Source organism: Rhinopithecus roxellana, chromosome 15, assembly GCF_007565055.1.
Source record: "Rhinopithecus roxellana isolate Shanxi Qingling chromosome 15, ASM756505v1, whole genome shotgun sequence".
In the NCBI taxonomy this organism is placed as follows: domain Eukaryota; kingdom Metazoa; phylum Chordata; class Mammalia; order Primates; family Cercopithecidae; genus Rhinopithecus; species Rhinopithecus roxellana.
Window position 1 is genome coordinate 22,891,685 of NC_044563.1, and position 27,286 is coordinate 22,918,970.

The window sequence follows — 27,286 nt, forward strand, 5'->3', positions numbered from 1 at the left end:
AGATAAATGAGGAAAAAATTATCTTGCAAGAATCTATAAACTGTCTGTTATATGCCTTTAAAAGGGCGGTTTCTTGCACTAGGCTGTAAAATTTGTCCCTCTAACCCTAGTAAAATAGGATCCAGATGTCTTTTGTTTGAAAACTCTAGACTACTAAACAGTTTGAGTAAATTTTCTAGTTCAGGTCTCAGTTTGGGGACTTAGTTATTTTACCTAGAGCTCAAAAATTGTGTCAAGTGCCAGAAAAATGAGAAATCCATTCCTAAAAACCTCATCATAAAGTCATTAATCATAAGACCTGTTCCCTATCACTTTAAAAAAAAAAAAAAAATGAGACAAGGGTATGTTGCCCTTTGAGTATTCACCCTACTTTCATATCACTGGGGTATAAAGTTATGAGGGTATGATTTTAGTAGATTCGACCTTCTTGGTCTCTTTAGTGTAACCCTTAATTTGTTGGAGAACAACAGCTACCCCATTCTAAAACTCTGAAATCTTTGTGGTTGGAAGGGAGTGGAAAATACTATAAATGTGTAAAAACCTCGTAGACAAAATAAAAATGTGGAGTGGTATAGAGTTCATGGAAACTAGAATGAAGCAGCCTTTTGGAGAATAGAAAAAAGATCTATTTGATGACTAAGTTGGCTTGCAGGTGCAAGCCCCCAACCCAAAGGGAATTTTGTGATTTACAATCTGTTGACATCTCCAGACAGACAGGAAGCCAATGAATTGTATTTAAGTATGCATTTCAGGACTGGCTGACTGTACCTTAGGCAGTTTAAAGTATTCAAAAGCCAATATAAGCAGAGATTTGGGACTTAGTGTTGATTTTTTATGTTCAGTGGCATAACTAATTTTCAGCATTCCCAGATAAAGAAAAATCTCCAGAGAAAGGTTTTCCATGTGTGACTTTGTTACCAATTTTATTCAAACCTAGTCTACTTTGTTTATATTGGACATAGAGCCAAGTCTGTTGTTACTCTAACATATTTATTATTATTTCACTTTGTAAAAAATTTTAAAAATTATGCAATCTTTCCCTGAAAGGGGGCATGAATCCACCTACAATTACAAATGAAATCATATTTTTCCAATTCACCTAATTTAAGTTTCAAATATGATATTTTCACTTATGGATGACTTTTATTTGGCTGTGACTTCTCATGTCTTAAGTTACTCTAGCCTCACTACCAAGTTTATGTTATACTCTTAAGAACATTACACACAACCAAATTTTATAGCTTCCTGGAACTAAGATGGCAGAAAAGCTTACAGAGTTTAAAAGGGACTGCTTGCCGAATTTTATCCAGTGAGTTAGTAGCAAAGCTGAATTTATAACTTGATCTGCTAAACTCCAGTACTGAGATTTTTCTGATATTTCATAATCCTAGGGAAATTTGTTTAAAAAATACCTACAGTAATTTTTTTGGTAAAGAATATAACAATATTACTTTGCATTTTAACACCTTAATTTTGAAGTCAACATGATGTCATTCAGTGGTATAATATATTCTAAAAACCAAGAATTTTAGCAACAGAACCTTAGTGCCACAGTTTCCAGGTTGTACAACACTTAATTTGTCGATTAACTTAACAATCTCGGATGTTGTGCCATTTGTCAGACAGTATACTGGGCACATAAAGTATACTATTTTAATTCCTTCTAATAATATTAAAACATAGAAATTAGAATTTCCATTTTATATTTAAATAAAACTGAGATTCAGAAATAATATATGTCAAGATATCCAGCAATGTCAGATGCATTGAAGATGTTCAGTAGTGGTTGCTTTTCTAAGATTCTTCCTCTTGCCTGCCTCCCTCCACTGCTACAATAGATCTTGAGAACAGGCCATTTTCATTTCTACTTTTCTGATAGAAAAATAGACTCATTGAGGTTAAGTGATTTGTGAAATTTTAGAAGTAGGTTATAAAGGAAATAGAAGAATAAGAACAAACTAACCCCAAAGCTAGCAGAAGAAAAGAAATAACTAAAATCAGAGCATAACTGAACAAAATTGAGACCCCAAAATCCATACAAGGAATCAATGAAACCCAAAGTTGGTTCTTTGAAAGGATACCAAGATTGATGCACCACTAGTTAGATTAACAAAGAAAAGAGAAGATCCAAAGAAGCTCAGTCAGGAATGACAAGGATGACACTACACTTGATCCCAAAGAAATACAAAAGATCCTCAGAGACTACTATGAACACCCTATGTACACAAACTAGAAACTCTAGAGGAATGGATAAATTCCTGGAAACATACAACCTCACAAGATTGGATCAGGAACAAGTTGAAACCCTGAACAGACCAATATTGAATTCTGAAATTGAATCAGCAATAAAAAACCTACCAAAAAAAAAAAAAAAAAGCCCTGGGCCAGATGAGTTCGCAGCTAAATTCTACCAGACATACAAAGAAGAGCTGGTATCTATTCTACTGAAACTATTCCAAAATTTAAGTAATAGGGACACCTCCCAACTTCATTCTGTAAAACCAGCATCACCCTGATTCCAAAATCTAGCAAAGACACAATGAAAAAAGAAAACTACAGGCCAATATTTCTGTTTAACACAGGTGCAAAAATTCTCAACAAAATACTAGGAAACTGAATTTAACAGCAGTTTATTCCTGGAATACAAGATTGGTTCAACGTATGTAAATCAATAAATGTAATTTACCACACAAACAATTAAAAACAAAAATCATATGATCATCTGAAAGATATGGAAAAAACTTTGATAAAATCCAAAATCCCTTTATGATAAAAAAAAACCCTCAATAAACTAGACATTAAAGGAACCTACCTCAAAAGAATAATAGCCATCTATGACAAAACCACAGCCAACATCATCCAACATCATATTGAAGCAAAAGCTAGTCAAAACTGGAAGCATTTCCCTTAAGAAGGGGAATGAGACAAGGATGCCTACTCTCTTCACTCCTATTCAACATGGTACTGGAATTTCTAACCAGAGCAATCAGGCAAGATAAAGACATAAAATGCATCCAAATAGGAAAAGAAGAAGTCAAATTATCTCCCTACAAAACAAACAAACAAGCAAACAAAAAAACCACCTAGGAATACATCTAACTAAAGAAGTGAAAGATATCTACAGGAAGAACCACAAAACACTGCAGAAAAGAAATAATAGATGACACAAACAAGTGGAAGAATCAATATCATTAAAACAACCATACTCCCCAAAGCAATCTATAAATTCCACACCATTTCTACCAACTGCAACTGTCATTTGTTATGGAAGTAGAAAAACGTATTCTAAAATTCATCTTGAACCAAAAAAAAAAAAAAAAAAAGGAGCCCAAATAGCAAACACAATTTTAAACAAAAAGAATAAAGCCAGAAACATCACATTACCTGACTTCAAGCTATACCCTAAGGCTACAGTAACCAAGATAGCATGGTACTGGTACAAAAACAGACAGAACAATGAAACAGAATATAGAAGCCAGAAACAAAGTTGCCTACCTGCAACCATCCGATCTTTGACAATGTTGCCAAAAATAAGCAATGGAGAAAGGACTCTCTTATTCAATAAATGGTGCTGGGATAATGAGTATCCATAAGCAGAAGAATGAAACTGGATCCATACCAATCACTATGTACAAAAATTATCTCAAGATACATTAAAGATTTAAATGTAAGACTTCAAACTATGAGAATTCTAGAAAAAATCCTGGGAAATACTAGGATTTCTAAATACTAGGAGTAAATCCACAAAAGCAATTGCAACAAAAACAAAAATTGACAAGTGGGAACTAATTAAACTAAGGAGCTTCTGCACAACAAAAGAAATTCAACAGAGAAACAAGCAACCTACAGAATGGGAGAAAATATTCACAAACTACACACCTGACAAAGGTCTAATGTCCAGAATCTATAAGAAACTTAAGCAATTCAATAAGCAAAAACAAATAACCTCATTAAAATTTGGGCAAAAGACATGAACAGACACTTAAAAAAACATACAACTGGCCCCAACACATACAAAAAAGTTATCAATATCACTAATCATCAGATAAATGTGAATCAAACCAATAATGAAGTCAGGCACAATGGCTCACACCTGTAATGCCAGCACTTCGGAAAGCCAAGGCGGACAGATCACTGGACCCCAGTTTGAGACGAGCTCCACCTCTACAAAAAATTACAAAAACTCAATTTTTACAAAAAAATACAGAAAAAAAAATATTAGCCAGGCATGGTGGCATGTGCCTATAGTCCCAGCTACTCAGGGGGCTAAGGTTGGAGGATCACTTGAGCCCAGGAGGTCAAGGCTGCAGTGAGCCATGATCACACCACTGCATATCCGCCTGGGTGACAGAGCAAGATCACGTCTCAAAAACAAACAAACAAACAAACAAACAAACAAACAAAAAACCCACCAGTTAGTGGTGAAGCTGCTGAGACAGGGGAAGACTTATACACTGTTGGTAGGGATGTGAATTAGTTGAGCCACTGAGGAAAGCAGTTTGGAGATTTTCCAAAGAGGTTAGAACCACTATTCAACCCACCAATCCCATTACTAGGTATACACCCGAAGGAAAATAAATCATTCTACCAAAAAGACACATGCACTCATGTGTTCATAGCAGCACTGTTCACAATAGCAAAGATGTGGAATCAGTCCAATTGCCTATCAATGGCGGATTGGATAAAGAAAATGTAAGACATATGCAGTCATAGAAAAGAATGAAATCATGTTATTTGCAGTACCATAGAGGCAGCTGAAGGCCATTATCTTAAGCAAATTAACACAGAAACAGAAAACCCAATACTGCATATTCTCACTTATACTTGAGAGCTAAACACTGGGTACTCATGGACATAAAGATGGGAACAATCGACACTGGGAACTCTAGAGTGTAGAGCGAGGGAGGGAGGAAAGGCTAAACAAAAACTACTTATTTGGTGCTATGATCACTACCTGGGTAATGGGATCATTTGTACTCCAGACCTCAGCATTATGCAATATGCCCATGTAACAATTCTGCACATGTACCCCTGAATCTAAAATACAAGTTGAAGTTATTTAAAAAATGAAAAAATTAAAAAGTAGATTAATGGAGCAGTTAGTTCAAAATCTAACTCAGAGAAGAATGAGAAATAAATCTTAGTGTGAGTATTGTTGGTACTTGTCAAGAGCAAGGTAACCAGATGCTGTCTAGAATTTAGTATAATCAATGATTACTAGAAAACTAAGAAAAAAAAAAGTGCTCTAGTTTTCGACAAAGTTAAAGTCTTCCAGGTTAACTTTTTTTGGTGAAGCATTTTTGTACATTTAATACTTACATGTTTTATTAAAGCCTTGTGTGCAGTTAGGGATTCAAAATCATAAGACTGAATTCATATTAAGAACCTTATTTTCATATGAGAATAGAGGAATTTTTTTTACATTGAAATGGTAGCTATTAGGTAATCACCCTGTGCCCAGGTCTATGTGAGATGCTTGTGATTCTTGGAATGAGACAGACAGTGGTCTCTACCACTACAGAATTTGCAGTCTAGCATGTTTCCACCATTGTCCTGTCCCATAAACTGTTACCTATGTACAAAAGATTAGAAATATGTTCAATGGTGCCTACAGCCTTTTAGCTAGTGATACCGATGTATGTAAACACGAATCTGTGGACTAGAGGCTGTTCTCAAAGCAGTAAATTGTTCAGTAGAATTGAGCTCACTAGACTGTTTTGTTTAAATTTTCCATCTCTCAAAGGGCTCCTAACACACAGCACCCCTCTTTACTATCTGAATTCTGAAAAATAGAAAATAAAAGACTTACATATCACCTTTACAGCTAAAAAGATCCAAGCTGAGAGACATGCTTAGTGTCTTTAACAGAGCTCCAGAATTAGGCCAATTAACTGCCTAGTCACAAGCAAAGTGGGGGTCCATGTGGAGGGCTCCTGGTGGACAGTTTCTTCCCCAGAAGAAGTAGGGTAAACTAAGTAAAGCATGTTCAGTTTATTCTTAAATTTACTGATTTTATAAATCCCTTTATGTTGTAGCGGATGGGTAATGAAGCAGAAAAGCCAGGAATAAAACTACTTGAGCATCCACTGCAAAAACAAAACACCAAGAACAGGGAAATTGCTTTCCCCTAGGAGTATGTACTGAACATATGTGTAATGGCATCAGTTAAAATAATAAGCCATTAGAATAGGACAGTTATTTAAGGTTAAATCTAAGGATGTTTTCATATACTGTTCAATAAGAGGTACTAAAACATATTGTCAATGTATTATCTACCTATAGATTATTTACTTTGTAGATTAAAAAATAGATAAAAAGTAGATAATAGTTGATTTTTAAAAGTACCTATTTTTGTAACTCTCCAAATGACTTTCCCCCCTCCTTTTTAACACCCAATCACCTGATTAAAGTCAGAGAATCTGCATTTAAGTCTTTATCCTGCTCCTCACTAATTATATATTTTCTCTAGATCTCTATTGTTATCTGTAAAAGTGAAATGGTGTAAATTAATGACCCCCAAAACCCTTCACAACTCTCAAATTCTAGAATTATTGTGGGCTTTCTAGGTACAGTTGATATCTACTTAGGAAACCAAATCTAATTTTATGTTTAGGTAAAGAAATACATGATTACAGGAGACAGTAACTATGTCTCTCCCTTTGAACTTTTCTGGCATTTATAATTTGCAACACACATTTTTTGTACCTTGTTTCTCTAAATTATGTCTCTTTCCTCTCTGCTCAGTTGTTTCCCAACACAATATATGTGCTTTCATTATGCTGTTCCTAGGAGCATAACCTATGACATTGTATAACCCATAGTACATTGTTCTGGGCCCATAGGAAATATATCCAAAGTTAATTCTCTCCTGCTAAATCATTTAAAGATGTTTATTGTTGGGGATTGCTGTTTGCAAACTTGACTCTGACCCTCTGATTGTATTTCTATTTTTAACAAACTTAGGTTCAAAATAGTTTAATTACAGCACTAATATCAGTAAAGCTGGTAAATGCGAATTCTGAAGACCAAATTTTACATGGTTATTCATGTTGCTGTTTCATTAATATATTGCATTGAGTGTTTTTGTTTATTTTTAGTATACTATATGTGTCCATATATGTGTACATATGAATACGCAACAGGTATACGTGTTTTTCCTCTGCTTAGAAGGATGCTAATTCAAGAGCTTACCATTTCAATGCCAGAAAAAAGTGAATGTTGTTTTTAAAAGTCAGCAATTTACTCCCATGGTACTCGTCATCAAATGTAATATATTGTAATTTTATCATTATAAGTTTTGCATGTGTAATGATCCAGTGTCTTTTTAAAGGTATGGTGTGGAGCCTCCTGGTTTGATAAAATTGGAAAAAGAGATTGAACAAGAAGAAACACTTTCTGCCCCTTCTCCTTCACCTTCTCCTTCATCAAAGTCTTCTGGAAAAAAGAGTACAGGAAACTTACTGGATGATGCAGTAAGTAAAATCAGTCAGACTTCTTACCAACGGTTAGTCTCTCCTGCACTACAAAACATACTCTGTGCAATCTCATATCAATCTAATCTTTATTTGTATCAATTTTCTTGAAATTTATTTTAAGCCCATATGAAAAACGTTGTAGTCCTACAATTCATTTTGAGATTCAAAACTACACTAGTTGTTTAAAATAAAATGTCACTTAATGCTGCAGAACAATATCTAAAACTTTAGAATAATAAGTCAGCTCCCTGAAAATTGTATTTGAAAACATAAAAGTCTCTTTGTCACTGGATCATGATTCCCCCTTTCACAGATAACAAGTCTGAAAACAAGATCTTGAGGATTGTTAAAGAAGGGAAAGTAAGGCCGGGTGCGGTGGCTCAAGCCTGTAATCCCAGCACTTTGGGAGGCCGAGACGGGCGGATCACGAGGTCAGGAGATCAAGACCATCCTGGCTAACACGGTGAAACCCTGTCTCTACTAAAAACTACAAAAAACTAGCCGGGCGAGGTGGCGGGCGCCTGTAGTCCCAGCTACTCGGGAGGCTGAGGCAGGAGAATGGCGTGAGCCCGGGAAGCGGAGCTTGCAGTGAGCTGAGATCCGGCCACTGCACTCCGGCCTGGGCGACAGAGCGAGACTCCGTCTCAAAAAAAAAAAAAAAAAAAAGAAGGGAAAGTAAGTATGTGATAGAGAAGATAAGTGCCTTTTATGGACTACCATTGTTTTTCAAGTGCTCTCATATGTGAAAGGCAGGTTCCATCTTGAGGAATGGAAACATAGAAGTTGAGTAACCTGCTGAGGGGAGGGGAGGAGCTTAGATTCCAACAGAGTTTTGTCTAACTCTTCAAGGTCCCTCTACTTAGCAGAGTACTTGAGTCACAATTTTTTGTAGTTAGGAAATGTTTTACCAATGCTCTCAGAATCACAGTAAATTGTTTTTAGGTATAACAGCAAACACGGTGAATTAAAACTCTCAAGGTACCTTGGTTGTCTGTTAAGTAGTTATTGGTTATGAAAAGTGGTGTGCTTGAGTATGCGTATGTATACGCCCTCCACACATATATTTTAAGTGCAAATGTAAAAAGTATTAATAAAGGAGATAATCATGAGTTACTGGGATGTTGTTTATGCAAAGTTTGTATTTTGGAAGTTGTAGTTGCTTATGAATTTTATAGAAAATCTCTATGCCAGAGGCATTAGACTGACTTATATCTCGCATACATGGAGAGAGTCCTTAGAAACTAGCACCAACCACAATGCCAGCTGTAAAAATAGGCAGAACTGAAAAGGACTGGTTGTCCATAGCTGTGAGTTTCTTCCTCCAGGATATGAGCCGAAAAGAGCTGGGAAAATGGTTCGACACTACAGGATGCAGAAAAAGATTTATCTGACTTTTGCTTTTCTCCATGTGACACTATAAACTCTATTGCAGACTTAGATGAGCTAAAATATAACAGTTTGTCCTGTAGATTAAGAACCCTCATTTCTTTTAAGGGCAGCAAACATATTAGCTCTTAAAGGTATCTTAGCCAGTTTAATTTGGTTTCTTCTGGGTAACTGTTCAATCACTCGGGAACTAAAGAAGAACAGGTAAGACATTTTGATTTAATGCTACTGAAAAGGATTTTAAAATCACATAACTTTATCAAAGAATTGGTCATATACCTTGCTTTTCATAGTATTTCACTTTTTATTTTGTAAGGAAATTGAGTAACATTATATTAATAGTAGATAATGGTCTATTGTTTATATATTGATGAGAACATCTTTCTTCTCTGTCTATGCTTTTTTGACTAGACTTACTTTAGAGTAAGATGTACCTCTAGTCTTTCTGTTATAAATGTATTTCCCTGGGGCAAATATACTTGCTTATAGTCCATTTCCTCTCAGCTATCACCTTCATTCATTTTTTTAAAAAATACCTTATAGTCAGAGTTTCAGACCACTGAAGAGTATCTGGCTAATGTCCCTCTTAACCTCCTATTGAATGAATTACTGTATCGAATGAATTTTTTTAGTCCTGAAATTATGAGATCGCTTCCTGGAATTTGACACTGTTGACCACTCCATTCTTGAAATGCGTCTCCACAACATTTCCGCTACCAGAAGGATCAAACTAAATGCACTTTGGATTTGATTAAAATTATATAGGGTTCCCTATAACATCTAGGGTGAAACCCAAGCTTGTTCACATGTCATATAGTCCATTGCCCTCCATGTTCTGGCCTACTGTGTGTTTTCTGGCTATTTTGTCTGCTGCATTTGTCCCTGCATTTTGATGTAGCCATTGTTGCTTTCTCACCATATTTCTGCCTACTCACCTATCACACTACTTTTAAGCACCTTTCCATCTTTTAAAATTAGGGTTGTGCTACCTCCTATATATTTTTCTGGTATCTCTTATCCCAGGTATACTTGGCAAATTATTCCTTGGTGTTCCAAGTATTTGTATATATTTAATGAAGCATTTACAGTATTAGGCACAAATATCCTTTCATCTCAAGGTGCAGACCTTGTACTCAAAGACAAGGACCATATTTTATTGATCTACATCCAGTACCATGTTTGTTGGATAAATTATCAATGTAGCTAATCAAAGTTTAACCTTCTCCCTTATTCTATTTATCCAAATTGGCCACATGCTCTGAAAATGTATGCACCTTTCATTTCTATTGTAACTTTGTAGAGGGAGGAGATGCTGCCACTTGAAGCTATTTCTGTGAACCTGGAAGAAGTAGCTAGGATGATTTTCTTTCTTCACTAGCTTGTCTCATATCTGGCAATCCTTGGGATGGGGAGAAAAAGAAGAGAGGGCAGGAAGGTGGTTGGAAATCTATGAAAAGGATTTCAGAGTTAAACCAATACTCCAGTTCAGAAAAAGAGAGTGAGATAAAGACTTTCCATACAATTGTAAGCCAGTCAGTCAATCCATGGTGGTTCTCCCCACTCCCAAATTGTGTGCTCTCAATTGAGAACAATGGAAGGGATTTCACAGGAACTTTAAACCTTCTTTAAAGTTTACCAGAGTTTAGAACATAACCATCTGCTTAGTTAAAAGTTTTAATCGAATGTAGGAAATATACAATGTGGATATTTCTGTGCCTTTGTCAGCTAGAAAACTATGTTTCACAAGTCTTTAAAATGGCATTTTTCAAGGAATGTTTGATCAAAGACACCATGGTTAAATTAGTTTGAGAAATACAACTTACTATAGTCCTCACCTAGAGTCTGGTGATACAGTTTGGCATATCAAAGGCTCTAGTGAGTTCCATAATAAGATCTTGTTTAACCTGGAATCTTCCAAACTTATTTGACCATAGAAGCCTCTTGTTCCTTCATTTTACACTGGAGAAAACTGCATTGAACTATTTGCACTCTGTTTGATAGGTTTTTTTTTTTTTTTTTTTTTTTTTTTTTTTTTTTTTTTTTTTTTACTGAAGTGTTTCATTTCAGGAACAGTGGAACAGAGAGAAAAGCAATTTGAGCTTCACTAACGTTTTAAATCAGAAATTAATATATCTAATATAAAAGGAAATTGTTCCTATAGTAACCACTTCACTGCATGTAAGGCATATATAGCAGTTGGGAGTTGAAATTGATGTACCCCAACATGGGTTTTAGAATAGAAATATAAAATAGAGATTGCTTGCAGAGTTTCTGCATTTAATTAATAACATTGGCTATTTTTACTCTGGGAAAGCTATTATCTGCCACCTCAAAAAAGAAAAGGAGGAGGAAAAAGAGAAGAGGGGTAAAAAAGGGGGAGAAAAAACAAGAAATAAAAATAAAAGACAGAAAGCAAAATAAGCAGATCTCTGTTAAGTTATTATATTCCAGTGAACAGTTTCAGCAATAACTGCCAGTTTTGAAACCTTCAATGTTTCTTCACATTTCTTTGTTTGATACTTAGGGGAATAGTGGGAAAAAATAGGTGACCATTTATATGGAAAATATATCACCTTCTTTAATCAAGATATCATGAAAGAAACACAGTGGTGTCCATTCAGATTAATTTATTCTCCAGATGTCCTGATAGAGTGATTCAGCTGTGATAAAACGGTGGAGTCAGGTTTAGTCCTCTGCTTCGCTGGGCTAGTTCTCACACAATGAGTTGAATACAGTTCTCAGAAATCATTCTTACTTTCTTCCTCTTCTCCGTCAACTTCCTCAGTCTGGGGATGAGAGATAGCATAATTCTGAGTAATCAGGCTCCTCTTGAAATCCCATTTCAGCAGAAAACTGGCTGGGTTCCTAGCCAAAAAAGAACACCTGCCAGACTGACTTTTCCCTAGGTAATGTAAGAAGCATAGATGTCATCAGTCACTGTTTACTTAACAATATATTTCCACTGGCCACAGTCTGGCCTTGTTTCTTCCATTTCTGCTTCCACCTCTCATACAACTACAAAAACAGCGCTTGATTTTTAAAATCAACTCCATTTTCAAAGCTAGAAAAGCATTAGAGAAGGGCAGGCCACTTGAGAAAATGTTTCCTGTATTTTACTTCATTTGATACCAAGAGTTTGTGTCTTTTGTCTAAGAACACTGAAAAATGGAAATACTTTCCACACAGACTTATGATTGTCATTTTTTAGTGGAGGAACCAGTTGAACATCAATTTACTCTTTGGTTAATTACCACATGGCAGCAAAATTGTGCCAAGCATGATCCTCCTAAAGTTTAGGCTTCAGGCCATGTGCTTTCTTGATGCTGTCAGTCTGATTTTCTTCTGGATGATCAACCCCTTCTCCCAATGCCCCTCCTTTTCTTCATCCTTGCTTTCCTCATGGAAGCCCTTGTTTGTGGTGAAAAGAAAAACTGTACCACTTCTAGCAATGGGATAAACACAGTTTACATATATATACACATATTTATATTTAAACATATTTTAAAACACATGTAGAAAGAGATACACATAGAAAAAACACTGAAAACAGGAACCATAGACAACATTCATTGGTCCTGTGACCTTACCCTCAGTCCCAGAATGTGATTCTGCATTATTGGAAGGAAATGATATGATCATTATTCAACTTTTGTACATCTTGTTTTATTATCATCGTCCCATTAGAAATAACCTTTCAAAAAATTTCTTAGAACAGAAGGCTATTAGTACTATGAGCCAAGTATAATGAGATAGAACAAACACAGAACACAAAGTAATTGCCCTAATCACTAACTTAATGTTAAGTAGTTTTCTCATTTTTTGATGAAAGCTATTTCTAAGATTCTTTGAATCCATGATTATTTTGTTCCTCTAATTTCCCCCTGTGGCCTGTATAGATTCATGTTCTTATTTATCTATTTAGTCAATGTATATTTAATGAATATTTATTTGCCATTAAGACGTGCTTTATATCAATGATTTTAAAATATAGTGAAATACCATCTTAACTCTAAAGGAACTCAGTCTAGCAAGAAGACATTAAGGTTAATCATTAAATGAGATACAATATGCTATGATAAAAATAAGTACCAAAAGCTATAGGTTTATATGTCAGCAGAATTAGGGACAGCAGAAGGGACTGATGGCAGTGTATATATTAAAGTTGGTTATTTTGTTCTTCCCCCTCCCAAATAGTGTTGATTCTCTTTGTATACATCCTCATTGAGTCATAATTGTTTATGAGATAAATTTAATTTCAGGTTTTTTTTCCTTTTTTTGGTTATTCTTCCAGTGTCTTATGCTTCCGTACTTTCTGGAACATTTATCATTCTAGGAAAAACAAGTTGTTTAATTCCTTTACATTAACATGCAATTGAGTTCATGTTTTACTCTCTGCACAGTTTTTGCTTAGAAGGCTGTTTAAAGTCAGAAATTGAATTATTTGAAGGAATGATTGCATTTCTTTCGTGACATAAATGTAGACACCATGACATCTTCGTGGAAGAATTTCGGTGAGGAAAATCCAGGCCAATTTCTAAATTTGTTCTATCTAGCTTCTAAATGCAGGCTGCACATCATTTATAGCTTTCTGTTTCTTCTGTGGAAACTTTTCCTCAAAACACAGGAGATTATTGTTTTGGGTTGTTTGTTTGGTTGGTTAGCGGAAGCGCAGACAGAGTGGGTGGTTCCCAGTCAGGGAAAACATAAACATTAAATTGTTCCTAAAATCATGGGCTATTATATAATCTAGTAATCACAACTATTCATAAGCTTTGTGCACATATCATTTAGATTATGTATTTTTAAAAGAGTGGAAGAATAGATATAACAGGGATGAAAATCTGATATTCAGGCATTGATTACATAGAACACACATAAGCTGTAAAACATGGTCAAAGAAGTAGGGTTTGATAGGTAGGAATTACTGAGATGGAATGAGTTGCAGGGTAAATCTAAGTAAATGAGATTAATTCTTAGAGAAAATCTTAGAGTTCAAAATAAGGTGAAACAATAGTCTCATTTAAAAAGAAACAACAACAACTTGTTAAATTCACTCTCAATTTATTCTGAAACTGGGTAAAATTAAAATAATTAAAATTATATTGAAGTAACATAAACTCTATGTTAACATACTTTATATTCTAGTTTTCAACAGGTTGACCTTGACAACCCAAATGTATGTGGTCTTTTCAGTTTTCCAAAAGTAAGAACCCAGCTGATTATTTATATTCTATAATTTCAGTTGATTTCCTGCTCATTATCCTCCAGTCTCATCACTGTCATTAGCTAGCTTATGCCTTAGTGCAGTCATTTGCCTTCAGATGTCTTTGGGACCTGAACTTTACATAGTTATGATTTAATGTGATATTCCTATGCTCACATGATGTCCATAGATAAAGAACAAGTTTAAAGTCATTAAGGGTTCAGCGGCCATGGAGTCCTTGGAGCAAATTAACATAAATGCAACCTAATTAAGAAGAATGAATTTGCCTGCTCTTCTATTTCAGGTGAAACGAATTTCTGAAGAGCCTCCTTGCAAATGCCCAAACAAGTTCTGTGTGGAGCGGCTCTCCCAAGGAAGATACCGAGTGGGAGAGAAGATCCTTTTCATTAGGGTAAAGTTTTACTTTTCACTTATTTTGTTCTTTATGGGAACATTCAGAATTTGAGTTAGGGGAAATATGACAGATAAGAGCAGGAACTTCCATATGGTGCTTACATTTAAAGATATATGGTACGAATTTTTTTTTTTTTAAGTAGCATACATTATAATGTTCTACTGAAGGCTAAATAGAACTGTTTTCTCTTTGTACATATACCAAAACACATACACACCAAAGACAGGTGGAGATCAAATAGAATGAAGAAGCCTTTCCATTTGTGTTCTGTTTTGCTAAGAATCAAGATAATTTAATCTCTCAAAGCAAGTTTGTGACTTTTACTAAGACCAATAATTATTTTTTTTTAAAAAAAATAAGAAAATGAAAAATAGCGATACATTCCTAGAACTCGGCAGTTGAAAATAAAAGTAATTTTCTGCTTTATAATTTAGTCATTTCTAAAGGAACAGAGGTTGTGATTTTTTTTAAAAAAAAGCTATATTCTTTCCTCAGTTGAAAAAGTTAAAAAATATCCTGCTGTTTTGTAGAACACAATGATTTGAATACATACATCTAGTACTAGCAATGCGTATTCTCACAATACTCAAATCTGCAATGACTCTGTTGAAATTTTGCCCTTGTAAAGTTTTCTTAATTTCTACTTTTGACCAAAATTTATTTGTATAACAGGTCTTTTTAAAGGCTCTGCAACATGTAGTTGAAAAAAGAAAGTTTAATCATAATTTTAGCCTTAAAATATGTTAATGATTTTGAATTTTAATCTAATTTTAGATTAGTGTTTACTAATATATTTCTTAATTTTCCAGGAAATAATTGCTGTTCTGCTTTGGAATAGCAGCAAAAATGATATAACAATGTGTTATTATTAGGGGTATGAGACAGATCTGGGTAGATGGCCTCACTAGGAAAGGCAGTTGTCTGAGTTGCTTATTGTTTTTTTCTTCTTTATTGCAAAGATAGCATACATATTTTGTTAAGTCAAACTGCCTGCTATCACGTTAGTACGTTAAATAATAGTGATCTAGAATCTCCACAGATGTGTTTAAATGTTACCAGGTTGACCTTTCTCAATTGATAATCAGTCTCCTTTAGAATATTAGGCTCCAGAGCTTAGAATCAAAACATAGAGAGTCATTTGTTTAAACAGTTATTCCTTTTTGCAATAAAAGTGTTAATAAAACACATGATTAATAAATTATATACTGCTCCCTCCAACGTAACCTATTATCTTCAGTCAAAATATATATATTACATATGTTTATTTGCAGCTGAGCTTTCACATGCAAATTTAGTCATTTGTCAAAGACTTTAATGTCCACATTTATGAATAACATGTTTTTATAGTCCTTACTATATAAGACAGGTTTTTCGTTGTTCCATTTTTCTTTTCAAGAAATATTTATCTTTTGATTAAATCTATCCATGCATTATTTATAGAGAAATTGAGATTTGCTGTACTGAAAAAAATGGTATCAAATTACTTAGGGATATTAATTTAATATCAACTGATACATAAGAACATATTGTGCACACTCAGTTTCTTACTTCTAATGTTCCAGGTGAACCTGCAATAAGAGTTAACTGTGATGTGGTTATTCACTGATTAGCCCAGCAAGTTATGGCATCATGCTATTATGACATGTTTTAGAATAGTGTCTTAACGAACTTTAATCATTTATTCTCTTGATTTTTGTACTATCCACATACAATTTTACTATTTTTATAACATTTCCCTCTAAAATGAAATTTTTTAAAAATTTAATTTTTAATAAAGATAAATTTCTATCACTGCCTAAATTACAAACCAAAACTTTTTGTCAGAAAAAGAGAAAACATTCTTGAACATATGTTGATTGAAATGCTTACCCTTTGGCTTGTCATGAGTTCATTTCCACCCTGAAGGAGTAACGTGATTCAAAAAAGACTTTTCTCTATGTGTCTGGTTATCCGTGGAGGCTTAAAAATTAAAATTTCATAGGCAGGTCACATGTGGCTTGAATTGCATATTTCTCCCTATTTCCTCCTCTGTGTTAACTAGAAAAACTAAAAATGTCTCCTTGATGTGCATATGCATATGCTAGTACTTTCGATTTGTGGTAGGGATTGTCATTCTGCTCCAACTCATTGTAAGAAACTGGCAGTTACTACTCAAAAAACCTCATAGGTATTGAATTGGTTTTCAAATGATCATATGGTTGTCACTGCTAATGTTTTAACTTTATTTCCTTGAACACCTGGATTAAGTAGTAAGTGCCTATAGTCAAATTCTCACACATACTAGGTGAACAACTGCCTCATAGTGTCTTCATTGCAGTTCTTGCATTTCTTACATTTGCATTTTTCACATGGGCATATTTTAAACTTTGTCACATCTTTTTAGAGGCTGCCTAATATGGTCATATTTACTGGCAGTATTTATGTATATTATTCTATAAAATATACATACAATGACATATACATTTTGTCTTAACATTTGTGCCCTAGTTAGCTGTTCACCCTGAGAGCAGCAGTGTATTCGTGTGGTCATGATGAACATGCCAAATGCAAAGAACAATTCAGAGTCACTTAAGGCTAATGAAACTGTTCACCTTTACTTAAAGATAAAACAATGATCAGAACACTAACTCAGTAAGAATTATTCCTTAGAAAGTCATAGATATGCTGGGCATGGTGGCTCACACTTGTAGTCCCAGCACTTTGGGAGGCCGAGGCGGGCGGATCACCTGAGGTCAGGAGTTTGAGACCAGACGGACCAACATGGAGAAACCCCGTTTCTATTAAAAATACATAATTAGCCGGGCTTGGTGGCGCATGCCTGTAATTCCAGCTACTTGGAAAGCTGAGGCAGGAGAATCGCTTAAAGCCTGGAGGTGGAGGTTGTGATGAGCCAAGATCATGCCATTACACTCCAGCCTGGACAACAAGAGCAAAACTGCATCTCAAAAAAAGAAACAAAGAAAAGAAAAGAAAAATCATAGTCTTTTGATAAGCCTGTGCCTAACACAGTTAACTCTTGACTGATGCTTAACTAAGCCAGAGTTAACAATTCCATTGCTAAACACCTTACAAGGTTTGTTGACAATAACTACTTTATGTGTCAATTTATGATTATGTATGTATATGAACGTATCTTCCCTATACATTCAAACAGATACAGTAATAACAACTATGAATGAAAAAAATAAGAATGCCTGCAAATTTCAAAGAAAGACTCAGGAAGACATTTTCTGCAGAGAATATCTTTACTAAGCATATGTCTTGTCTATGGATTTCTGGAAACCAATGTATGAATAAATACTTCACATACATGGCTATCTAATGTGTACTTATGTATTAATAGAGGCATGGATGTACTTTTGTAGACAGACTTGTTTATGTTCATATTTCTCCATTTACAGGTGAGGATTAATCCATGCCTAAATATTAAGAATCCTTTATATAATCCTCTGAGGATTTAGGCAAATATCCTAATAATCCATTGCCAAATGGGAATTATTTTTGTTTCTAGCTTATGAAAAATAATTGGTCAAAGCCAGATTTTTGCCCTGTGCTTTCCAAAGAGCAACGTTTTCTTGTTTTTTGAACTATCAAATGCAGCTAATTTTTATCTGTATTGTGTACATGCAAATATACTCTCCTCCAAGATATAAATATTTCAGTTATTTTTCAGGGACTTTGAATTTGGAGAGTGATGATAAAACCTTGCTGATTTCTGCAGTAATAGAGATTTGGATTATTCCCGTTCAATCATAATACATATCTTTGAAATGTAAATAGGTGGATCTCGGGACTAATGTCTTGATTTCAGGGAGGAGAGAATTTTCTCTTGTTCATTTGTTTATTCAGTCAGTTGGTATTTATATAGGCTTCAAGTATCAAGAAGTCACTTGGCAATACAAATCCGAATGAGCCTGTAAAAAGGGACTTCAGAAATATGTCTTAGATGCAATCATAATGTCTGTGTTATTTGACTTATCAATTCCAATTTGATGGCTATGTTCTACCTAAGTACTCCAAGTTGGAATGCAGTGCTGCCATCTCAGCTCACTGCAACCTCCACTTCCCAGGTTCAAGTGATTCTTGTGACTCAACCTCCCAAGTAACTGGAGTTACAGATGTGTGCCACCACACCCAACTAATTTTTTTCTTTTTTTTAGTATTTTAAGTAGAGATAGGATTTCACCGTGTTGGCCAGGCTGGTTTCGAATTCTTGGCCTCAAGTGATCCGCCTGCCTTGGCCTCCCAAAGTGCTGGGATTACAGGCATGAGCCACCGCACTCAGCCTCTTCCAACAGTAATTTTTAAAATGGCCACAGATTAACAGCATCAGCATCATCTGAAAACTTGTTAGAATTGCAAATCATTGGGGCTCCCCCAAGACTTACTAAATCAGAAACTCTGAGGGCAGGGCCCAACCACCTGTGTTTTAATAAGTCTTCCAGGTGGTTCATATGTGTCCTGAAGTTTGAAAATCACTTTAGAACAATATATAGGAAGGGATTCAGTGCACCAACAACACAACTCAAAATCATTTGCATGTCTGATCATGAAAGAATATTAGCAGTCAGGTGCTAAAAATGATCATTTTGAAGACTTTTATGTATTGTTGGAAGGAAATGCTTAAGATGTCATTGTAAGTGAAAAAATAGGCTTTTAAATTATATTTACATATGAAATAACTTTGTGTAGAAATGATTAGCATAAAGACAAAGAAAATGGTAAACATAGAAAATAGTTTTTATTTGTCAAGGACATGGATTTATGATTGAGTGATTTTTTTCTGTTCTGCAAATTTCTGATGATCATTTAAAAAATATGAACTCTTTAGGATAAACCAGCAACCAGATACAGTTAAAAATTTGAGAATAAATTAAAAGCCCTCTGAAAGTTGTCAGGTTAATTAGCAGACTGCTCATTTGAATGGTCCTTTTGCTGAGCTTCCTATCTTCCGGAAAAGGGTGGGGAGGTTTTTTGGAGTCATGGTATTATTTAGACTACAGAGAATTATTGCATGTTTTTGTGAACTTGTAGCATATTTTTCGTTAGATGAAGCTGTCTTCCTTTACTATTTTCTCTCTCCATTTTGGAAACTGATGTTGTTTAGGATTAGCACCTGGAAATATGCAAATGTTTACTGTCTGGATAATATGCCTTGTCTTTCCTTATCTTTGCAGACCCTATCAGTGATCTACATACTCAGATTTTTCTCTACTAATCATTACAATTTTAACCATTTGGTGTTCCATTCATTTAGGGCTCAGTTTTTAGTGACAGGAAAATAACCTAATATGCTAAACTTATCTGTGCTAATTTATGAAATGGATGCAGACAGCTCTGGTGAATAGAACATCTATGGGATAAGGTCTTCACACTTAACTAAGCTGCTCTAATGTTCTGATAATAAAAATTTCTGACAAAGTAGCAGCCAGTGGGGTCACATGTTATGAGGTAGATGACATTTTGTGCTTCTTGGTTTGCTCACTAATGTAATGAATACTTTTTTACTTAATTGCAATTTATCACTACCCTAATATTGTACTTTAGAGTTGTTCAGAGTGTGTTCCCAAGAATAATAGTTCCAGAAGATGTTCAAAAATATTATTTGTAAAGAAAAGTTAACATGGTTAAGAGTTGAAACAGGTTTCTTTAATTGCTCTTATTTACTGATAATTGCCTTTGTTAGCCTGAATCAGAACACTTGATATATCTCATTATAACCTCCCAAACTCGTGTGGAAAATTTTGTTGCCATTTCCGTTTTACAGATGGGGAAACTGAGACACTGAGGTTGAGTAACTTCTCAAAGTTCTAAGGTAATAAGCATTGGAAGTGGGCACTAAACCCTGGCAGCCTAACTCCTAAATTTATACTCTTTACCACTAAACAGTATTGATCACTTTACCTGGAATTTCTTGGATAGTTCAAAATACTAATGTGATTTGTAAGCTCCTAGAGGGAAATATATTGTTCAGCATTTTCCAAATGTATTTAACCATAGAAATTGTCTCCCTCCCACCTTTCTTTCCCCCCAGATCATCTTCCTGTGCTAGGAGGTCATGAAAACATAGTTTGAGAAAGACTGTCAATTGAAGCAAGTGGAATAATTTGTAACATAGAATTTATATTGAAAGTTTTCCACATCTTGCCACAGTCAAAACTCATATATTTTTAAGGTATTAAGGGATATTTAATTTGTACTCATTTTTACCTTCAAATTCCATTTGGAAATGATTTTCAAGGACATGACTGGAAAACCTTTAAAGAAAAGACAGCTAAAATTTAATAAGGATCATTTGTTCCAGGCATTTTACCAGCTGCTTTATGTTTATATTTATATCACAGGATTCTTTCTAAACCATACAGCTTGGAAATTGTTTTTATCTTTTTGTTACAGGTGAAAAAATAAAGTCTTAGAGAAGTTCTTAAGTAAGTAGTAAAATAAATAAAAGTCAAAGCCCTGACTTGCCAAACCTACAACACATTCCTCTCTAAGCTGCTGCCTGTGGCATGTCCATTAAATGCACATATATTATTCAAAAGGCTAGTCCTCTAAAAATAATCAACACAACTCAAAATCATTTGCATGTCTGATCATGAAAGAATATTAGTAGTTAGGTGCTAAAAATGATCATTTTGAAGACTTTTATGTATTGTTGGAAGGAAATGCTTAAGATGTCATTGTAAGTGAAAAAGTAGGCTTTTAAATTATATTTATGTATAAAATAACTTTGTGTAGAAATATATTTTTTATAATATATTTTATAATATATTTCATGCTCAACTATAGTAAAGTATTTTTACACCATTTTTACTTTAAAAGTATTCAGTATCCAAAGGGCATTCAATTGCATAATCAATAGTGCCTAATATAAAGATACATAATATATTTGCCTGACTATATTATGACAGGATAAAACGTATAATAATATTTTTGTTACTGTATGATGGACACTGTATAAAATGCTTTATGTGGTCTATCTCCTTAATAGGCAAAATTAACTAGAATTCTATAATAAGACATATTGTTATCCATCCTAATATCTTTTCAATACAAATCAGAAGATAATTCTCCCATATTGCTCGTATAGTCTTGTTGAGTCCTCTCTTGCTAATTGTAGTTTTTTTTTTAAAGTATATTGGTATTATTTCAAGATATTTTCATAGCAGAACTTCACAGTTGGGTAAAATAATATGAAATTCCATACTGACGCTCCAGTGGCTTAAGGGTACTTTTCTAGTTAAGAAATATGAGTACTTGAGGGGCCTAAAGAAACGACAATGAATAATTTAATTGGAAGTCAGCAAAGGGATTTGAAATGTTATGGCATTACCTCCTTTGTACTACTTTTAAATTAAATCATCACCGATCAATAGAAAGGTCACACACATTGTTATTGACTCGGTGTAATTTCTTCCTCAGCATAAAAATTCTTCAGAATTATGCCTGTGTGGTAAAAATCAACTCTCTGAAACAAACCAAGCAAGAGAGGCACCAGAGCTCGGTTGCTATAGCAACTGAACTTGGCAATGTCTTCTGGGACTTGCTCTAAGGAAAGGTCCATGATAGAGAGTGATATTACGTTCTTTTTTGCTCTTATGACACATGCTGATTTACTGTGAGTAAAACGTAGCATGGTTCAAATTTCATATTTTTCCTAGTGATGAAAAATGGGCTGTTGTGTGAAAATGTAAAGGAGTTTTAAACAACTAGCAAGGAAGTTAAAACCTCCATTTATCCTTAGTGGAAACGCTGCAGAAGCAGCCATTACTCAGCAGCTGAAAGTCAACAATTCATTAAAACACACACACACACACACACACACACACACACACACACACACACACACACACACAAGTCATCTAATTTAGCAATGTATGAGAACAATGAATACAATTTTAAAATTATATTAATGCCTAGATTTGTTTCCAGGGGGAAAATATGGCTGTGTTTGCTTCTGAGGTATATAAAATCTCGACATTTATAGTGCTCTAAGCCATAGTAAGAGAAATATGAGTGCTATTAATACATGAATATTTCCAAACTCAGTTTTCCCAGCTGCCTCAAAACTAAACACTAATTCAGGAAATGCAAGTAATAGTATTTTAAATGTGTTCAAATGCTTTTAGCTTTTAATTCTTTTATGTTTTTGTTCACTAAAGACACTCTCATTTGTTTTGTCATCCATTGATGACACTTTGGTAAAATGTATCTCAAAGGACTTTGAAGATATTGATAAATACTCTTAACCTATAGTGTCTAAGAAAGGCATATGTTTTAGATAAATGCAATTTAAGTAATAACTAACCATTGCTGTAAATAATTCAGGTAATTTTTTTTTTTCCTGAGAGTTACCCTTTCAGGTTGAAAACCTTTAAAAAAATCTTAAAATTCAAAACAAACTTTGTCAAGAATTGCACCCTGAAGCTACATCCATTTTTTTTAAAAAAGCAAGAAAGATAATGAAATTTGGTATTTATTACAATAGTTAAAAGTAATGGCAAAAACCGCAATTACTTTTACACCAACCTAATAATACATCTGGGCAGTTTTCTATATTCTAAATTAAGTTAGATAACTCATTTCTTCTTCCACTGACATATTAAATGTGAAAAACAGTAAATAAATAGAAGCTCAAAACCAAAAATTATTCTTCATTAAAAACTTACCACTATTGGCCGGGCGCGGTGGCTCAAGCCTGTAATCCCAGCACTTTGGGAGGCCGAGACGGGCGGATCACGAGGTCGGGAGATCGAGACCATCCTGGCTAATACGGTGAAACCCCGTCTCTACTAAAAAATACAAAAAACTAGCCGGGCGAGGTGGCGGGCGCCTGTAGTCCCAGCTACTCGGGAGGCTGAGGCAGGAGAATGGTGTAAAACCCGGGAGGCGGAGCTTGCAGTGAGCTGAGATCTCGCCACTGCACTCCAGCCTGGGCAACAGAGCGAGACTCCGTCTCAAAAAAAAAAAAACAAAAAAAAAACAAAAAAAAAACAAAAAAAAAACAAAAAAAAAACTTACCACTATTGGCCATTTAGCAATGAGTAGATTTTTCAATAGTGTCTACCTTCACTTGCCCTGATAAGCATTCTCACTCATCTCCAACTCAGTTAGCAAGGTTTTCTGTGGTTTTAAGTTGTACAATACACATGCCACCTTACTTTAGTTTGAATAATTTTCTTTTGCCGTTATGCTGTATCTAGAATCAATGTACAATTGCTTTTTCATTGGCCACAAATCAAAATTATATAAACTAAAGGAAGCATTGAAAAGTCAAATGACTTCATTGAAAAAACTGCACAGCTTCTACAATCTGCATTCGGATTTCTACATTGCTATGACCTTCCTGCCATTAAGATAAATTTGTTCCATATATGTGTATTTTATACCTAGTGATGTGTGTGTATATATATGTGTGTATATATATATGTGTATGTATATATTATACAGATAGACACACACCTCCATACACACAAAAAAAATACAGAAATACGTGTGTGTATAGTGAAAGCAACAATATAGTAGAGAGTTGAACTGGTCCAATGATTTGGCATTTTAACTGATTTTAACAGGGATCTCAGGTTGATTTTTCTATAACTGAAATTGAAATCCCAACTTAAAAATGTTGTGGAAAAATCCACCTTTTTATCCTATATTTGTATATACATTTACTACATTAGGCCATTATCGTATTGCTATAAAGAAATACCTGAGATTGACCGGGGGCAGTGGCTCACGCCTGTAATCTGAGCATTTTGGGAGGATGAGGCGGGCAGATCATAAGGTCAGGAGATCGAGACCATCCTGGCTAACACGGTGAAACCCTGTCTCTACTAAAAATACGAAAAATTAGCCAGGCGTGGTAGTGGGCACCTGTAGTCCTAGCTACCTGGGAGACTGAGGCAGGAGAATGGAGTGAACCCGGGAGGCAGAGCTTGCAGTGAGCCGAGATCGCACCACTGCATTCCAGCCTGGGCGACAGAGAGAGATGAAAGAAAGGAAGGAAGGAGGAGGAGGAGAGAGAGAGAGAGACCTGAGACTGAGTAATTATAAAGAATATAGATTTAACTGGCTCATGGTTCCGCAGGCTGTACAGAAAGCGACATCTGCTTCGCAGGAGGCCTCAGGAAGTTTCTACTCATGGTGGAAGAAAAAGAGGGAGCAGGCACTTCACACGGTGAAAGTAGGAACACGAGAGAGTGGGAGGGGAGGTGCCACACACTTTTAAATGACCAAATCTTCTGTGAACTCAGCGATAACTCACTTATCATCAAAGGGATGGTCCAAGCCATTCATGAGGTATCTGCCCCCATCATGCAAACACCTCCCACCGTGTCCTGGCTTCAACATTGGGGATTACATTTCAGCATGAGACATGGGTGGGAGATAAATATCTAAACTGTATCATATACTATTTAACACTCACCAAATACTTTCTGTGTATCTGATGTCTAAGTGCTTTCCTTGGATTTTTTTTTTCAACTCTCACAACTCTTTGAGGTAGGCACTGTTGTTATCCTAATAGTAACAATAAGGAAATTAAGGGTTAGAGAGTTGATTGCTTGTCAGAGATTACACAGTTAGTAAACATCAAAGCCTTTATTTGAATTTAATGTATCTGATGTCAGAGCCCACAGTTTTAATTGTATGCTATTCATTCCATTTCAGACCATATAGACATTTGGCATGTCATTTTGTAAGTATTACTGCTCAACTTTTAAAATCCATTAGTAATTTACCTATACTCGATGCATGGCTCCTAGTTTGCTTATTCCTTTGCCTTTGTGCTTTGGCAAAACAAGGAATTTAACAGCCAATGCCTATTCTAGAGTCAAAAAAATGAAACAAAACAAAACAAAAAAAGCACTCAGGAAACAGAATCTTGCAAAACAGCCTCAATAACAACAACAACATAAACTAGAAAACCCAAGAATAGTGCAGTAGTTCAGTATAGTTCAGTATAGTTGTTGATTTTCTTTTCTTTACTTGAAAAGTCTTCCAGAAAAAAAATTTATTCTAGGAATGAAGAAACTAAGGAACATTTACAATTTACTACAATTATAAACTTATATTTATGGCCTTTGGTCAGTCAAGATTAAATCCTCTTAATTTCATGAGGTATGGAAGGATTTTCTGAGCATGCTATGGTATAGCATAGAGATGAATTTGCATTTTGTATCATTGTTTACTTTTATTAAAGGGTCTAAACTAAACATATGACCAAGTGCAAACTGAAAACGTTGGCATAGCAACTAATGCTTTGAAAGCAAGTTTCCTAAAATTAAGCGTCAAGTAATTTTTACATAACATTTTTTCTTAACTGTTTTTGTCTTGTTTCTTGATAGCAATACGGATATCTTTCTTTTGTATTGTTTGTAAAGTACTTTCATTTTACATATTATCTCAATTTAGCTTCATTAGTACTCTGACAAAAATTAGTGTGATTGTTAATTTATAAAACTTATGGATGAGGAAATTGCAGCTAACAGAAATTTAGTAATTTTCCTAAAGTAATCTTGTTAGTAAGTGATTGATCCAGGTTTAATTATATTATGAAAATTTTATATCTAAATTTTATATGATTTAAACTTCACACAATAAAATTTCCTTTTGAAGTTTTTTTTTTTTTTTTTAACTTTATGTAAGTGAAAATAGTTGTTCACTGTGTTTTTGATTTTGGCATTGTTTTCCTTAAATTACGAAGTAAACAACACATAGTAATGTCTACTCGCAATGTTTGTAAGATTTTTCTTTTATCTTTTTGTAGACACCCTGACAAGAATATTTCTTGGTTTATATGTTCTATACTGATAAGTGAATGATTTTTTTGCAAAGGGGAAAGAAATGAAATAATTATGCACAATGCGTTTTGTTATTGAATAATTGATGTCTTCTAGTTGCCAAAGAAAAAAACCTGTGAAATAACTGTCATATAAATTGTCTATAGTTCTCCCATGGGCTCAAGTTGCATAAGTAGGATGTAGCTAGATTCATTAAGAAATATGCTTTGTACGTGTGGCCATTTTGACTTTGTGTTGAACATAGTCAAGCGTGGTGGAAATGCTGCTGTTACAAGATTCACTATGATACATTAGGACTCATTTAGTGCTATCTTTTTCATAAACTTAGTCAGTTAAGTTTCTACATGACTGGTCATTTTAGAACTTGCCTTGCATTTCCCTTTAATACTTGACATTTTGAATTTCACCTCCTCAGTAAAAACACATAATCTTGGTCCTGGACCCAGCAGGCACCTCCTTCATCTAAACGGCCAGTCCTTCCATTGCAAGAGGTTTACTGATTCACATTCAACTTTTAGTTCACTGAAACGGTGTATTAACATTTTCATTTGAAGGCTCGGTGTACAGTGTTCCATGATATAGTCTGCCATCTTGTTAGAAGTAGAATAAGATCTTAAGGAGCTCTTTATGTAGGTTTTGGGAGGAGCAGTGTGTGAAAATTTGGGTTACATATTGTCCTAAAGATATATTATTCAATTTTCTTTATAAAGAAATTCCAGATGTTATTAAAACAACAACAAAGCAGAATGACAACAAAAACCCTGGCAAGTTATTTAATGGCATTTTGTCTATTTCTTTAAACAAACACCAGCAATAAGAAATCACTACATCAAGGTGTTATTCATCTCCCAATTGTAGCTTTCTTTTACACCACTATCTCTTTTACACACCAGCTTTTCATGCCAGCTTCTAATCTCCCAGCCCCACACTCACACCTTGCCCTTCAAACACTCTTGCCAATTATGGAAAACTGCCTTCTCTCTAGCAAGTTTTAAGGGACTACAAA

At 34.7% G+C, this 27,286-nt stretch overlaps 1 protein-coding gene across 3 annotated transcripts in view; it reads left to right on the plus strand.

The window, feature by feature from the left end:
- Positions 1–27,286, plus strand: part of GAS2 (growth arrest specific 2) — a 178,615-nt gene that overhangs the window by 107,128 nt on the left and 44,201 nt on the right. For 2 of the 3 annotated variants that reach the window (XM_030918690.1, XM_010381052.2), the window contains 2 exons: positions 7,331–7,472; positions 14,369–14,476. In XM_030918690.1, coding sequence (XP_030774550.1) covers positions 7,331–7,472; positions 14,369–14,476 — 250 coding nt within the window. Of the gene's footprint in view, positions 1–7,330; positions 7,473–14,368; positions 14,477–20,246; positions 20,295–20,875; positions 20,908–25,147; positions 25,176–27,286 lie in introns of all 3 variants that reach the window. The other variant, XR_004053711.1, reaches the window with a different exon arrangement.